The sequence below is a fragment of the Xiphophorus maculatus genome, chromosome 9 (genome assembly GCF_002775205.1).
Source record: "Xiphophorus maculatus strain JP 163 A chromosome 9, X_maculatus-5.0-male, whole genome shotgun sequence".
In the NCBI taxonomy this organism is placed as follows: Eukaryota; Metazoa; Chordata; class Actinopteri; order Cyprinodontiformes; family Poeciliidae; genus Xiphophorus; species Xiphophorus maculatus.
This window is the reverse complement of record NC_036451.1, coordinates 10,353,249-10,368,797: the sequence shown is the minus strand read 5'-3', so window position 1 is coordinate 10,368,797 and position 15,549 is coordinate 10,353,249. Positions and strand designations below refer to the sequence as shown.

General features: G+C 37.3%; 1 protein-coding gene across 15 annotated transcripts in view; it reads right to left on the bottom strand.

Annotated features, from left to right (window-relative positions):
- Positions 1-15,549, bottom strand: part of LOC102237776 (receptor-type tyrosine-protein phosphatase S-like) — a 247,605-nt gene that overhangs the window by 100,956 nt on the left and 131,100 nt on the right. For all 15 annotated transcript variants that reach the window (XM_023339507.1, XM_023339510.1, XM_023339512.1 and 12 more), the window contains exon 5: positions 14,094-14,235. In XM_023339507.1, the coding sequence (XP_023195275.1) occupies positions 14,094-14,235 (142 nt within the window). The remainder of the gene's footprint in view (positions 1-14,093; positions 14,236-15,549) is intronic.

The following is a 15,549-nucleotide window of genomic DNA, read 5'->3' as shown; positions in this document are numbered from 1 at the left end:
TTTCCTAAAGCTAATAATCATGCATGATTGAACCATCACTTCAGCTTAAGAGATGACAGCTTAGTGCACTCTGTGGTCATTGTTCTCCTCCCTACTGTCTTTGGGCAATTAGTCCCATGGGTCAAATTGCCTGACCTTTTCTTTGGCTGGAGCCAGAAAAGTGATTCATTCTCAGATGACAAGGGAAGTACCCAGAGCTGTAATATGCATCTGAAGCTCAAGGCCACATCCCAAATGGGAGAGATGACCGACTGAGATACTGGCCAGTGGCACAGCAGAGTAGCATTTGGCAAGCCAATGACCTCATGTCCACATTACAGCCATCACAGCGGCCTCTTTGCAACATGATAAGAACTAAATTAAGGAAAATTAGGACAGAAACTTGAATCATAGTTTTAGTTGGAGACCCCTAAATCAGGACATCTGGTGTTCATCAAGGGAAAGGAAGTTCTGGGAATGGAATACAAAAAGACAACTTCCAAATGTGAGGGGAAAAAAAACCTCCTTGTCTCAAAACTAAATTGAGGCAGGTAGTCTCTGAGGCTGATATGAGACCACAATTAATATTTCAGCGATGGGTTCAAACACTACAGGCATTTTCACTGTTATGTTTCGAGCTGTTTCCCCTTCATCACTTATTTATAGCCATCCCTGTATTAATCCTTTATACCAGTTTATCTGAAGCCCAGAAAAGCTTTAGCCGGCATTTTGCTTTACAAAGTTATACAGCTGGTTCTTACAAACTCCCTTCTTTGAGTGTCATCAATGATCTATGTATAAGATACAATCAAAGGTGCTGCACTTATGTACGCCTCTTGCTAGTCCCATCTGCTAGAAAAGCATATTTACACAGGGAAGCTCTGCCTCACACCACGAGAGTTGCATCTGATGCATTTGATACCACTGGCCCTATCTGCACAACAAATCACTCTAAATTCATGGTAGGAAAACATTAAACCAAGGCCAGTACAGGCCACATTACGGAAGTGTGAGAATACACACCCACTAAGTGGATTTGAAACTAATTTGATTAGGCAGGAGACAGAGGGAATGTGCGCAAAGGAGCAAAAGAGGGCAGAAAGGTGGGTGAACAAGCAAACAAGAATGCTTGGATTATGGATTCAGGGATAGATTATACCACCATTACAGCTGCTCTGACCTGATACAGCACCAGAAGCTTTCCTGAACAAATGGCATGTATGTTGTTTGCTCCCTTTCCTGGAAATAGAGTCTGATACAATCTTTCGCCCTGAAGCTTACAGGCTGTGTCGATAAAGGCGGTCATGCAAAAATAAATAGATGGCTCATCGAGGGAGTGGAACTTTAGGGTTAGCCAGTCTGGATATGAAGGCAACTGATATGGATAGAATCGTATCCTAGTGTTCTCAGAGGGCCAGTTCCCCATCACAAAAGAGCAAGTGCTTTTCTTTCTGGACTTTGTGATAATGGATCAACTCATGCAAACTATTGATCAATGGCAAAGTTGTGCACAGATTTACTGAGAGTGGATCTCTACAATCAACTGACCAGTGCCAAGCCTTTGATAAGGTTGTGGTTAGAAATATCTTGACCAAGTTAAAAAGGTTGGTCCTCCTAACTCTTCTCCTGGCTAATCTCAGGTCTCTTAACATATTGTTGACAAACCCATCTCTTGAAGAATTCAGTTGTGTGACATCTGTTTTGCTCCCACCTGCAAATCCATGTATCTATTATATTCAGCCTCTCCAAGGTCAGATTAAAAGGTCCACGAGGGAAACACAAACATGCCTTTTCCAGTAAAACTCACCTGGTCATTCAGGGAGATCTTATCCAACAACAACAACAGTTCCAACAACAAATTCTGGGTCTGCGTCCTGGTCTCTTCTGAGTAAGACATATCCAGAAACCTTCCGAATTGAGGCACCCAGTAAGCTCGCTTAATTAGATGCCCAACCCACCTTAGCTGAGACCTTTCAATGCACAGGAGCAGTGGCTGATGGAGCTCCTCAACTCTTCTTTAACTTTACAGAAAAGGCTCATTTTTGCCAGCTACACCCAGGATCTGATCTATATTCTATGACCATGTTATTAAATCATAGACAGATGGGTGAATCGTAAGCTGCACTTTTTGCCTCAGCTTTTTCTTCACCACAACAGATGAGGGCAGTTCCTTCATTAATGCAGAAGAGGATGCCATCTGTCTATCCATCTCATGCTCCATCCTACCATCTCTCATGAACAAGACACAGACCTGGAAGAACCAGCCATCTTTATTCTGTTCACTGTATAATTGCAAAGATTTATTTATTATTATCATGGAAAAAATGCACACGTGGTTATCTTATATAATACTATTTCACATCACATTAAGAGACTGGAAAAATAAAGGGTCTTGTTTTTTGCCTGTTACATCATACCAAACTCCTAATTATAACTGGTGTTGCATGATGCACTGAGTGACAGAAGTGTCTCTGATTAAAGAAGTCCATTTTGTAATACAGGCACAGGTTCAGCTCTGTGACTACATCCATTGCAAGCTCAGATGTGGAATGAAGGCGTCTCAGTCATGCCTTGAAGGGAACTAATTAAAACAGCTTTAATTAGCACTTTACTCTGGCACATGCATTTCTAGGGCCTTTCTCCACTGACTGACCTGCACAAATCCTGAAAATCTCAAAGTTGCTTAGACCAATTTGTTACAGTATCACACATGACACTTAATCCCTTAGGTGTTAGTGCTCTACCCTATAGCTACCCAAACAAATTAATCCCTAATACCAGAAGGTTCTTGCCGTGCATTGGTCAGGATTTTATGCTGCATATGAGATGTTGACATTACCATACTGCACATCTCATTAATTTTTAAGTGAAGCCAACATCAGTGGCTTTAGAATTACAGGGTTCCGAGCCATCACTGATCTCCCAGAGTGGAGAGAGTCATAACTAATGATGAAGAGGGAGAGGTGAATCCCAGCAGACTGGGACTGCAGCAAAGTGCTATGATGTGCTCCACCGTACCCCGCACCTATTACTCATATTATTATTTTCACTTACAGCAATGATTTAATTTCATCAGCAGCCTAATCAGGTTAACTGATTACCCAGTGCTCCAGCATACAGACACAGGCTTTAAGCAGGTCTGTGCACTAATGCCACAGAGGGACTATAGGGACACAGGCAGAGTGAGAGCACAGGAAGGACATGGAGGTTGACAAACCTAATTTATGGTATACATTACAAAGAAAGAATTTGATAAACATTATGGAAGTAGATGAATAAAACAATGGAAAAATTTATGTTACACACAAAGGGGTACATTGTAGAGATAAAAGTTTGAAGAAAAAAAAACTATTTACTACAACATTTTTCTGTAAGAAAAACTAATATATCAGGAGGTTTATTCAAGAAAGTAGGCATAATCCACCACATTGACTCTTATTGTTTGATAATAGTTCAGGTTGTTGACATAAAGTAAAAATAGTTTGTCTTTAATACATTGTAGGCAGCATTTGATGTGATTATCTATCTTTGTTGGTTTCTGTTTTGCATACCATTGTGCCTTGGAGTAAAGCTTTTAAGAACTAATAGTTTTTAAGCATAAAATGTGAAAGCTAATTTGTAATAACAATACTAAAATACATCTACTTTCTCTCCCATTCTCTCTCCTGTTTTGTCAAGTTCCTTGAATATTACCAGTAAGAAACCTGTTAAAATGCTTAAGGAAACATGGTGGAGACGGTGGCAAAGAAAAATCCAGGGACAGAGAAGAATAGCAACACAGGAGAAATCTAATCACAGTGTCTCTGGCCCTGGCACCGATAGCCCTCTCCAAGATAGCCATCTCAGCTGAATAAGGGTTATTATACAACCAGCACTCAACCTCTACCCTCTACTCCATTCCCAGAAAGACATCTGATGTCCTATTAGTATTCTCAGCACCAAGCACATCTAGCTACCAAGGGCAACATTTACATCAAAATTTTCCAAAAATACAAGCCAGAAAAACGCATTGAATGACCAAATGACGGAAATTAAGAGGGTCATCATTTTGAATATTGATAGACGGTCCAGTGAACATATAATAAAATGGTATGTGGCGTAATAGGTAATGAATAAAACATCCATTATCTGAGCCTGAAATGTTGTCAGACTAATGTGACCAAAAGCCTATGAGGGACGTCTATATTTTAGTTTTAGATAATGGCAGAGTAAAAAACTTATAAATTCACTTTCCCAAATACAAATGGAGTGTATGAGCACCAGCATCCCTTATGACCCTGCAAGGATAACTGTGTAAGACAATGGATGAATTGATTTGACAACAGTTGACTTAAAAATGTGAAGCAGTGACAGAAAATGATGGTAAATACAAGAGGCAAAATTATAAAATAGGAAGCTAAGCTATCTTGCAATTATTGATGAAACGGTGTTACATTTTGTTGGAATTGCTTCAAAACGTCTTTGTGTGAAAAGAAGTTGCATCTTGAACCTCAAACTCTGCAAATCCAGCAACCTTTAAATGCAACTTTAATGTTTTCATTATACCTTTAATTCTAAATGACACAAAATGAGGTCAAGTTCTTGTGAAGAATAATAATAAAAATACATAACCCAAACAATTTTCCTTTTGCAGGGAGGCTGAATGACCGACACATCATAGAAATGAGAATAGATTAAAGTTTAACAATTAAGAAATTAAGAAATATCAATTTAACTCAGAAAGAGGTGTTTTTTGTACCCAGATTCTAACCCTTCAAACACACAACTAAAAACTAAGGAGTTTGGGGTAAGGTCTACAAACCCCTAGGGACAGAAGGGAAAAAATGGATGCCAATAAGGGAAATGCCTCCCCGTACAGAGATGTCAGCCAGTCACGTCTAGTTTAAAAGGTGGGTGGCTCTGAATGTGCTTTTCTAATGGAGGGGGAGGGTGTGTGTGTGCGCGTGTGGGTGTGTGTGTATGCAGGGGTGGGATTGTGTAATGAGGATTAGTGGGCACCTTGAAACTTGACACCAGTTTATGACATAATGTGGAAGGCAGTGCAGCTGTAAAAAAAATATTTTTTAAACTTCAAATTTTTACTTAACTGTTACTACAGTTTAGACCTACACAGAATATAAATTTATATGTGCATCATTATTCAAAAAAAATTCTTAAGGCATTTGCTCCAACAATGTAACAAAAATATTTCAATTGATGCATTTTTCAGTACATGTATCACTAACTGTGCACATTTCAATTAAAAATGTGTGCAATATTCTGCTATTGTTGCAAAAATACACACAATTTTACAATTGCAGAGTTTCTGCTAAATAACAAATGCAATGACAAATCACATGTGTTAAATCATTAAAAAACATGGCAGGATCTTATAAAGGCATTAGAGCAACAAGCGCTTTACTCATATTTTGGAGCTGCTATTTATGTGCTGTTTTTGTAAAATTGTATTGAGTAATTTTACAAAAGAGCTATGGATTAACCACTCTCAAATGACAAACTTAACTTTTAATGTAGTGTGCAATGCCATGGAGCATAAATTAAGTTTAGGCACAGTCTAATTCACAGGTTTAGAAGTGCCTGTTCTGTGATGATACCATTACGGTCAAATGCTTGTAGAAAAAAAGAAGGAAAGCAGCCAGAATGGGGGGTAGTAGGGTTTACAATTTGGTCACCTTTTGAGTTTTCACATTTGTGTATTTCAGTTGATGCAGTGTTGATGGCATACTCAAACCAAAAACCTTCAGCAGGGAGTTTAATAATTATGTTTAAATAATATTTATCCATTTCAAAATAACACATTTTGTCTTGGTGGTAAACGTCAATGGAATATAGGTTGAAAATGAGTTACAAATTTATCATATTCTGTTTTTATGTATGATTTATGTAATGTTCCAACTTAATTGAAATTGGGGTTGTATTAACACATGTATGTGAAATAGCTCTTCGGTTTAAATTTTATGTTTCTTAGATTCCTTTAAACATTTTATATGTTTATTGGCTTGCTATGTTTTTTTCTTGAACCACTTTCTCTTAACTGAGATGTAGTTTACCATTATTCTTTCCTATTAAAGAGGAAAGAATAATATTCTTGTTACTTTGGTCTTCGTTCCAACTTTACCACAATAAGTGTGCACACAGCAGTTCTAAGGCACCTAGGATTTTTAAGTCTATTAAGTGTCAGCCCGGAGGTGCTCACAGCATGACCCCCATGTTGTATAAATTCAGTCACCTGGGTTGTTGGGTGATGTATATGCATGAGGCTAGCAGTTCAGGCCACTTCCCCTCGCTGTTCTTTATGCATGAGCTGGGCCACTCCTTCAGTTTCAACAGGATCTTCCTCCTAATTCTCCTCTGATGTGGTCCAAAGAGTAATTCTCCATTTTAGTCTTTTTTTCCAAAAATAAATATGTACAGTTAAAAGTGATTAAATCAGTGTTTTGTTTTCAACATTTTTCAGCAACTGCCCCTGTGCAGCTGCATGTATCATGTAACTGGGTAAGTATGATTTTGTTTTTTTGTTTTTTTCACTTTTCACCGCAGTGATTACATAATTGTAGCAAACTCTTTAACATATTCAGCAAGGCAACAATAATTTATTTCTATCCAACTTACAAGCTGAATTTTAATTAAGTAAAAATGAAGAGAGGAGTTCAATCCATATACCTGGTTCTTTCCGTTGAATTCCTTTCTATTGTGACATAGTAACAGGTAATACTGACATGTGATTTTAAAGGATATTTCTCTCATATTCCCTTGAAATGCTGGGAAGTTTCACTGATGCTGTGTTGATAAAATGTGAAATAAGGAAAGTGTTTAATTTGAAGCTGTGGGAAAGTTTACTTGTTCTCCCTGTTCTCGACACTATGTCTGTCCAGATTGATTGGATAACTCTGGTTTCCTCATCTAGAAAAAAAAAAAAAATCTAACTTGTTCAGGCACTTGAGTTTGTGTTTAGATGACTGCTTGTTTTGGAAAACAGCTGAGACAGACTGTGAGTGCATATCTAGCATAAACATAGCTGCTCTGTTTATGCAGGAATCATATAAAACCACATTAAGATACCAAAAGATCAGGAGAGAGCCTTCCCTTTTAAAGACCTCAGGGTAACTTCCTCTACTTCCAACTCAATCACCATCACCCTAATTCTTTCCATATTTTCCTCCCTTATCTTTCATGCAACCACTTAGCTTATGTCTGAGTTCTTCAACCTCCGATCACACCTGATTACAGCACGATAAATTCAGAGGATCAAAGGTTTCAATGGCTATAAACTCTCATCCTAGTGAATTTCTTCAAGATTGAACTTTATTTTAATATAAGAAAGGTAAAGGGCCGACTGCATTCAATCAGGAACTGAAAAATACAGCTATAGAAGTAAAAGTGATGCATGAGAAGGAAAAGGTTAAAGGTAAGTGGAAAGATGGCTTCCGAGAGAGAAAAAAAAGAAAGGCAAAGTCACTCAAGGACAGCAAAGGAGACATCTCTGAGAAAACAACACAAAACTTTTTAAGCTTCCAATAAGAGATCAGGGGTATGGGAGCCATTCATGTGGTCAACATCCACCTATTGATTTGCCGTTCGTGCCTCACCTGCCCTTCTCTGCTCACCAATAACAGCACTGGAGTTCCTGCTCAGCAGTGAGAAGCACCTTATAAGCAGCTTAAAAACAGAATTACAGGAGGACCAATAATCAAAACTAGTTAACTCTTTAATACAGTTTGCCAAACAAAGGAAACAAAGTAAACTAAAATGTTCCTGCTAAAAGCACATATGTGTGTGAGCACTTAACCCTTTGCCAACTGGTATTGAACTAAACAGCACTACATTGATTTATAATTTACAGTTGGTGACAGCAAGATTTGTTTAAGAACATGAATGGACTTGATGCCAGGGACAAGTTGGAGATGATGCAAGCGGCAAACAAAGCAAGTGTAGGTCCTTTTGGAGGAACATCAGTGCCAAAGCTATTACATTTCCTACTCAATCAACATCAAGCATCCATGGACAAGTGCTTTTGTGACCAGTCTGATTAATGTCTTTGTTGGTAGTTTAAGACCTATTCAGACATGCAAATCAATGTAGAAACTTACATCTACATCATGGCCAACAAATTCACTCAATCACTTGAACTTATAAGCACGACTACTGTAGGGTGAGCTGTACATATGCTACTATTTTATTTATTCTTTCTTCAGTCATATTACTCTTGTAACCTTTTAACTTTTCTTATTACTGTTCAGATTTTTTTACAACCTTTAGCAGTATGTCATTTTTGCTTTTTCTGGAGCTGTTGGAGACAAGTGGAAGAGGGCAAAGGCCATCTCAAATACAAGCAGACAGGAAGAGAAGACAGATATGTTGCTGATACTGCCAAGCTTATTCTTCACTGTCTCATTACCGGATGGCCAATGCCTGTCTGCTGGCCCACTCTCTCACTTTTTTCCCCCCTTTGTCTCTATCTCTTAGCTGAACACACATAGACATCAGACACAAACACCACATAAACCAAACAGTCTGATATTTGGTCTACCTCTGCACACATGTCAGGACAAAAACCTACTTTCTCTCTCACACATGCACACACACACCTGCTCTTGTTTCCTTTTGCTTTTAATTTTTTTTTATTTAGTCAGAGCCCTCGACAAAAGTGCCTCTTCAGAGCAAACACAAGGATTTGTATGCAACCTCATTCATCATCAAGGCAGCATGAATTAGTTAAGCAAAGACATAAAGAGAGGACATAAACCAATACAAAAATAAATCGATACAAAAAAGGCAAAACAAAATAATCTTCAAAAATAATAGAAATAGTTCTGAGTCTTAATGCATCTCTACCATCATATACTTGTGGATCAATGTAAGCAGAACATTACTAGTTAAAATACCACCAAGGGGTTACAAACTAGGAAGTAGAATACTACTTAATTATATGTAAATTTATACTAACTGCATATCTATATATATATACAGTTGGCATATAACTACTAAAAATATATATAGTTAGTAAGTTTACATATAATTATAATACATGTGACTGTCACTTTGGATACAAAAGTTGGAATTTACTGTGGATTTTCTCTAATCCACACAAGGTGAAACTCATACAAACACTATTTGTACACACAAACAGTGATTAGGAATTGTTGTCCGTCTCTTAAGTTCCAAAGAGACCACACACTGCTCACACTTTTTTTGTCATCAATATGATTCCAGCATAATTTTGGATGGACCTAACTCTTAAACATAGTCAATAGATTTTTTGATGGGCGTTAAGTGTCCAGGGTATCCTGGAAGGACAATATTGGTCCATTTCATCAATTTTAAACACATTTTTACGTGTGACTGTTGGAATTGTTTCAATCTTCTGTCCCAAGACGCACACTTAGTTTAAAAACAAAGTGGGTAGGAACTTTTAGAAAAAGATAGGAAACGGCAAGTACCAAGACTGTAATAAACTGGAAGTTGGTCATACTACAGTGTCACTGTTCACTGAGAGGCGAATATAACATAGAATAGAATAAGAGGGTACTGTCAAGACATATCTGACTGCTCCAAAATGAGAGTTATTTATTAGTTATGGCATCATTCATTGAGTTTCTCGGAAAATTATCTAATTAAAAATTCACAATAACCCATGTTGTCCTCTCTTGAAAGGGGCCAATCCCTGATCAAACAGTAGGCCTTCATGCCTTACTTATCTCTAGAAAATGGTTGGTAGCATAAGCCTGAATGACTTAGTGCTGGATTGTGTGACATGATTTTCTGTTATTATTCAATCAACCAATAAAAGCTATTTTTTATTTTAACATAGTGATTGCATCATATTTAACCATTTTTATATTTCAGGTAAAAATAAACTTAAAAAGTGAACAAAAATGAGCAAAACAAATCTAAGGTTATAAAGATCAGTTCAGGGGACTTTTAAAGCTAAGCCTAAAGAAAAAACTGTACAAAATAAGCTTGAACAAAATTAGGGCATTAAGGCATTGAATGTTCAGTTGTATAAAAACAAAACATTCAATGTGATTAAGTATATAAAGTGAGGAAGCTAATTAATAGGAAAGTATTGAAAGATGGGTGTAGAAGCTTCAAAGGTATCAACAAAATGCTTTAACTTTTACAGCATCAATAACTTCTGCAGTAAGAGCTGCTTTGCCAGACGGGGATCTGTTTCAGGGTCATGCAAACACTAGGGAAAATTTTTAAAAAACATTTAAAGACAAACATTTTTCAAGATTTGATCAAGTGTAATAAATCCCAAAGATTTGCCAGGAAGAATCTAATTTCAGCTCCAACAACTTAGCAAAACTCCATCTGAGTAAATGGGTAAATCTTTAAAAAAAAGATTACTCTCTGTGATCTCACAACATAGGGAGCTGGAAAAAAAAACATGACAACAAAAACCAACAGCAAGTCATGTCATCTCCAGAGTGCACTTCATTTGGCTGTTGGTCCTCCTCCAAGGACTCCCAGAGGACTCTGTGAACGTCTTAGTGGAGCCAGATGGCCCCCATCTTAGGTATTCAGCTGTGGCAGTGAAGTAACAGCCAAGGAGGTGTCACAGTCAAAGCTAAATGCAACCGCCATTGCCATCAACATATGCGCACACACGCACATACAGAACTGAACAACATAATACAAAGTGAGACTTTGTTATTGTCAGTGCAAAGTAAAAAAAGGTAAGAGAGAAGTTCTGTTTAAAGTTTTAGTGAGTCTGTGTCATGGTATGTTTATTGTCTAAGTACTATGTTTGCGCAAGTACATGCTTGGAATGCATTTTTGTATCACTGTTTGTGTGCATGTCCTTAAAAGTGCTGATGAATGTGTGGGGAGAACAGTGAGCTGTTATTCATTGTATTTAAAACTAAAAAGATCTTTTATTTAGTCATAGCAAATCAGTTCTTTCTAGGAATGAGAATGTTAGGAAAGTTCTGTTCTATGCTTGGTCGTAAGGTAAGACAAACACCCACTTCTTTATCCAGAAGAAATGCATGCAATTCCTACTTGTTGGAATATTCATCTTATCAGCTGTTTAAGTATGGATTTCTTTAACTACTACCCCAATAGTTGATCAAAATGTTTCTGTGCATTTGCATTTGATAAAAAATCAATGTATGTTTCAATGTGCATGCAGCTGAAAATTCCAATATATGTGCATCGCACATTTCCGACCAAGCCAGCCATCATAGCGACCCATTTTCTGCCTCTCTAAATCCCAGACCACATCCCCTCTGTTTACTGGAAATGCTTCCCTTGTGCCTTGTCCCATATCCTGTAATCCTTTGCCATGTTCCAAGAACCCATGGTCAGCTATTGTCCTCCTCACCTGTTCTACACTGCCAATCATCCACATCACCTTCTGTTGTCTCCCTTCATCTATTGCCAACTTTTCTTGAATTTTTAATCCTTTTATTTTCTGCTGTTCTTCTTCCTCAACTCTAATTGCCTTTCACTCATAATGTTCAGTCTTCTTTACTTTCACCCTTCAAAATCTTCATTTTCCTATTTTTGTATTCTCTTGACAGATATTACATATCGCTAATGTTCTTAGAGTTTTCTTTTCTAGGTTCTATTCTGATCTTGATGGGTTAATTCAGGGAGCCTGAGCACAGTTAAGGATGGAAAACGGGACATTTCTACTATCCTCCGCAGGCATCTGTCAAATTCTCCTCCATCAACACATTTACATGCATATTTCAATGCTTTGTCTTTCCTGCACAGGAGATCTGCCTTCTTCCTCTTGGCCCTGGAGTGGATCTTGATAACTTCACATTTGTTATCTTGTTGTGTGGACTGCTCAGGATTTGTTCTGTGCTCCAACCGAGGGCCCTAGTGTGCATGTTCCCGAGAATTCAGTTTGCATGTTTGTTGTTCAGTCTTTATGCTTGCCCAGGCTTATTTTGCCCAGGACTTTTGAGATTGGAATGCTAAAATCCTCCATAAACAAAATAAGCTTTGAATATGTTGTGCAGAGAAAAACTATTTTTTTTTTTTTAGATGAAATCAGCTAGTGATTATCTATTCATCCATCCTTACTCTTTTTCATGGTCATGGGGAGCCAGCGGTCATCAGGCGAGATGCAGGATAAAACCTGGATAAATCACCACTCCATCACAGGACAACACAGTGACACAACGGAGATATACACCTGGATGCTAATACCTATAATTAATTTAGCATATTAAATCAACTTAACAGTTATGTTCTTGGGCTATGGGAAGAAGCTGGCGTACCCAGATACAACCCATCCATGCATCTGGAGAACATGCAGACTCCATGCAAAGATCTTAGGTCGGGTCTTTCTGGGATTTTAACCCAAGATGTTGTTCTGACTGGTGACTAAAATTTCAGAATTCCAAGACTTATCTGCTCTGATCACCAGAAAATTCAAAAATTACATCTTTTTACCATTTGGCATGTCATTAAGGGGTCCTCTAAGCCTCTTCAAAAATCATATAATTAAAACGCATGTACACATACAAACTGAGATTGGCATTGGCAGATTAAACAGCTATAAAAATCAGACATAAGAGATCAATTACAAAATCATCATCGTTGCATTTCAAACTTCTTGCTGTTGATTTTCTATGCTTCATCATTTGCCAGTCTCAGATTAATTAAAAGGCTGCCCTAACAGTCAAATATCTTAAATGTACTTGGTCAAGAAAAAAAAAAAGTGTGGATAAAGCAATTTAAAGGCAAACATAGCACAGGTAATTTACAAAATGGACAGACAGCAGTCAAATAGCTTACTCCAGGTTAAGTTATTCAAATTGTAACTGTATTTCTACACTAGAGGAACTCGCACCTTTGTCAAAGCATTGCAGATCTGTGTCTAACAATGACTAAGCTATGTTGGGCAAGGTTTGCTATCTCTGGCACAACGTTCCCACCAGACAAATGCTGCCGACACCAGTGCTGGTGTATCTGACGGCCAGAAAGGCCTGGTATTTGTGCTGCCAGCCCGGCAGCATTAGCTCAGCTTCATCCAGGCCTGGAATCAAGGCAGATGGCAGTGGAAGAGAAAAGAAGAAAAAGACACTGTGCTGTGTGAGTCTATATATTTGAAGCCATCAGCAAAAGGTGGAATGAAAAAGACAAAATCAGGTAGGTAGCAACATGTTTGTTCACCATAACAACATCATCATGACCTTAAATGTTATTTTGTCAACACTTTATCTAAAATTGCTTTTTATCACGAACTACTGTGTACTATATAGTTATTTTAGTCCTGCTGTATCTGTGGGCACTCTTGTATGGGATGTCCAAGCACATCTGTCAGCTGCTGTGTCCTCTCTGTAGATGCACAATCAATCCAATTCATCGAGGGACTTTAAGGGCTGCCAATGACAGCTATTACTATTACTTGAATAACAGCTGATTAGTCTCATCAAAAAAATATGTGATTAACAGCCCTCAACATTTTCAACTGCAAAAGAGTTGGTGGTTGCCATATTTCCTTTTGTTTTAGATACATTAACATGGTTTTGGTACATTAAAAAATGTAACCACAGATTTAACATTTCTTGAACTTGGCAAGTAAAACCTATGCATATGAAGTCTCAGCCTTTAAAATATAATACTGTATGTTTCTACACATAGACAACATTGGATTTAGCAAAAGATTTATTTTAAATTTGGGCTTATTATTATTATTATTTTAGATAAAACGGAGTATAATAATTTCAGGTTCACAAAGAATGATGTGTGTAAAATAAAACTGTTCCTAATAAACTGTCCCAAAGTTGAGCTCAGGACCCCACTGGGAAATCAATAAATTTTGGGTGTTGATGTCCTGTGCAAAAAAACAAAATTCTAACCAACTAGATTTAATTTGCTATAAATCCTTCAGAAATATGAAATAAAAAACATTAAATAAAAAAATGTAAAAAAAAAAAAATGTTAATCAATCCTGCTTGTGGTTTAATTTTTTTGCCTGACTATTTGACTTGCTACCTGAAAAGTACTGCAACTGAAAAGTTTCAGTACTTTTTGAGCAGAAAGTCACAGATTGAAATTTCAGACACAAAAAATGCTGCTCTAGTAAATGTACTGCACAAATCCATGATGTTCTAAAGGGGGAAAGGGGGATATTAAAAAGTAGGAGGGTTTACCTCTGATGATGGTGAGCTTGGCGCTGACAGAATTCTCGCCTGCGCTGTTCTCTGCTAGACATTCGTAGATATTCTCATCACGTGGTGCTCGGAGAGGTTGGATTCTGAGCACAGCGCCAGCACCCTCGTCAAACTCAATGGTCTGTGAAATGAAGCATAAGGGGCAAAGTTTGGTAACCTTTGTTTGGGATTTCAATTTAAATACCACAACTTTTTAAATTGGCAGCAAAGTGTAAGTAAAGAGTAGATCAACAGAGAAAGCAACTAGCAATGGACAATATGGAGCTGAAATTTATCACAACCTTTTTTGCAATTTTCTTTCAAGTGATTATAAACAATATTACAATTCAATGCAGTCTTCTGGGAAATAATCATTGTTTTACTTTGCTGACTTCTACAGAAAATTTGCTACTTTAATCAACCAGTTACATTAGTGTAAGAAGCTAAAGACACACAATAATGATGAACCATATATCAAGGAATTTATTTATGCTTTATAAAAACTCAATATGAAAAAAACAGTTTGGGCTTCAAAAGTTACAGTCAAAAGTTACTATCAGATTTTATGTTTGTCATTGACTATGTTTATTTATATTGTCAGATGGACATAAGTATGAATATGGTCCCACTGTGATCAGTTAACATGTAGACAAGTGCACCACAAATGTGGTTTATTCTATTCTTCTGAAACCAAACAATGCAAAAAAAAAAATCCATTAAAGACAGAGTTTCCCTCAACACAGTTTGTGTTTTCATCTTGTTTTACAACTGCAATTATGCCTCTTTCTGCTTTGTTCTTGTGTTTCTTAGGTTTGTTGAAAGTCCTTGGAACAACAAAGATGGATAACATTGTGTTAGGATTGTGGCTGCTAAAACAGTTTAATAGGAATTACATAAATAGTAAGTGTTCAGTTATGTTCTGTTTATATGAAGTTGTAATGTTTGTGAAGGACTCTATTAACATTGCAGACAGATTCTGGCCACCGGGTTGGTATTTGGATAACCTAATCTGATCCGACTGAAAATCAACAGATCAATAGGTAAAAAACTATAATTTTTATGGTGGCAGGTGTGAAATAATCGGCTTCAGCTTTTTGCACAAACCGTTGTCTTCTGACATCTTTTCTTTGGTCTAATTTTGGATAAACCAATCAAAGAAGATGATTAGATTCCAAGCCTGACAGCATAAACTACAGTTCTAGTGTCTACCCCTCTTAAATGGAAGCTTATACCATTTCAAGCTTAAGCAATAAGGTCTTGTTGCTCCAACCATCTGAGCAATGTGTGACTTTGAACCACAAACAGGAGCCTTCAGCAGCTCTGCTGTTTGTGTGACGCACATCCCAGTCTGAGCAGCTAATTAAGCTAAAAACACTGCAGAGCATGCCATTGTGATCAATATCAAAGCAGCTGTCTAGAGGGTAGAGAAGATAAGAACAAAAATAAAACTACAACT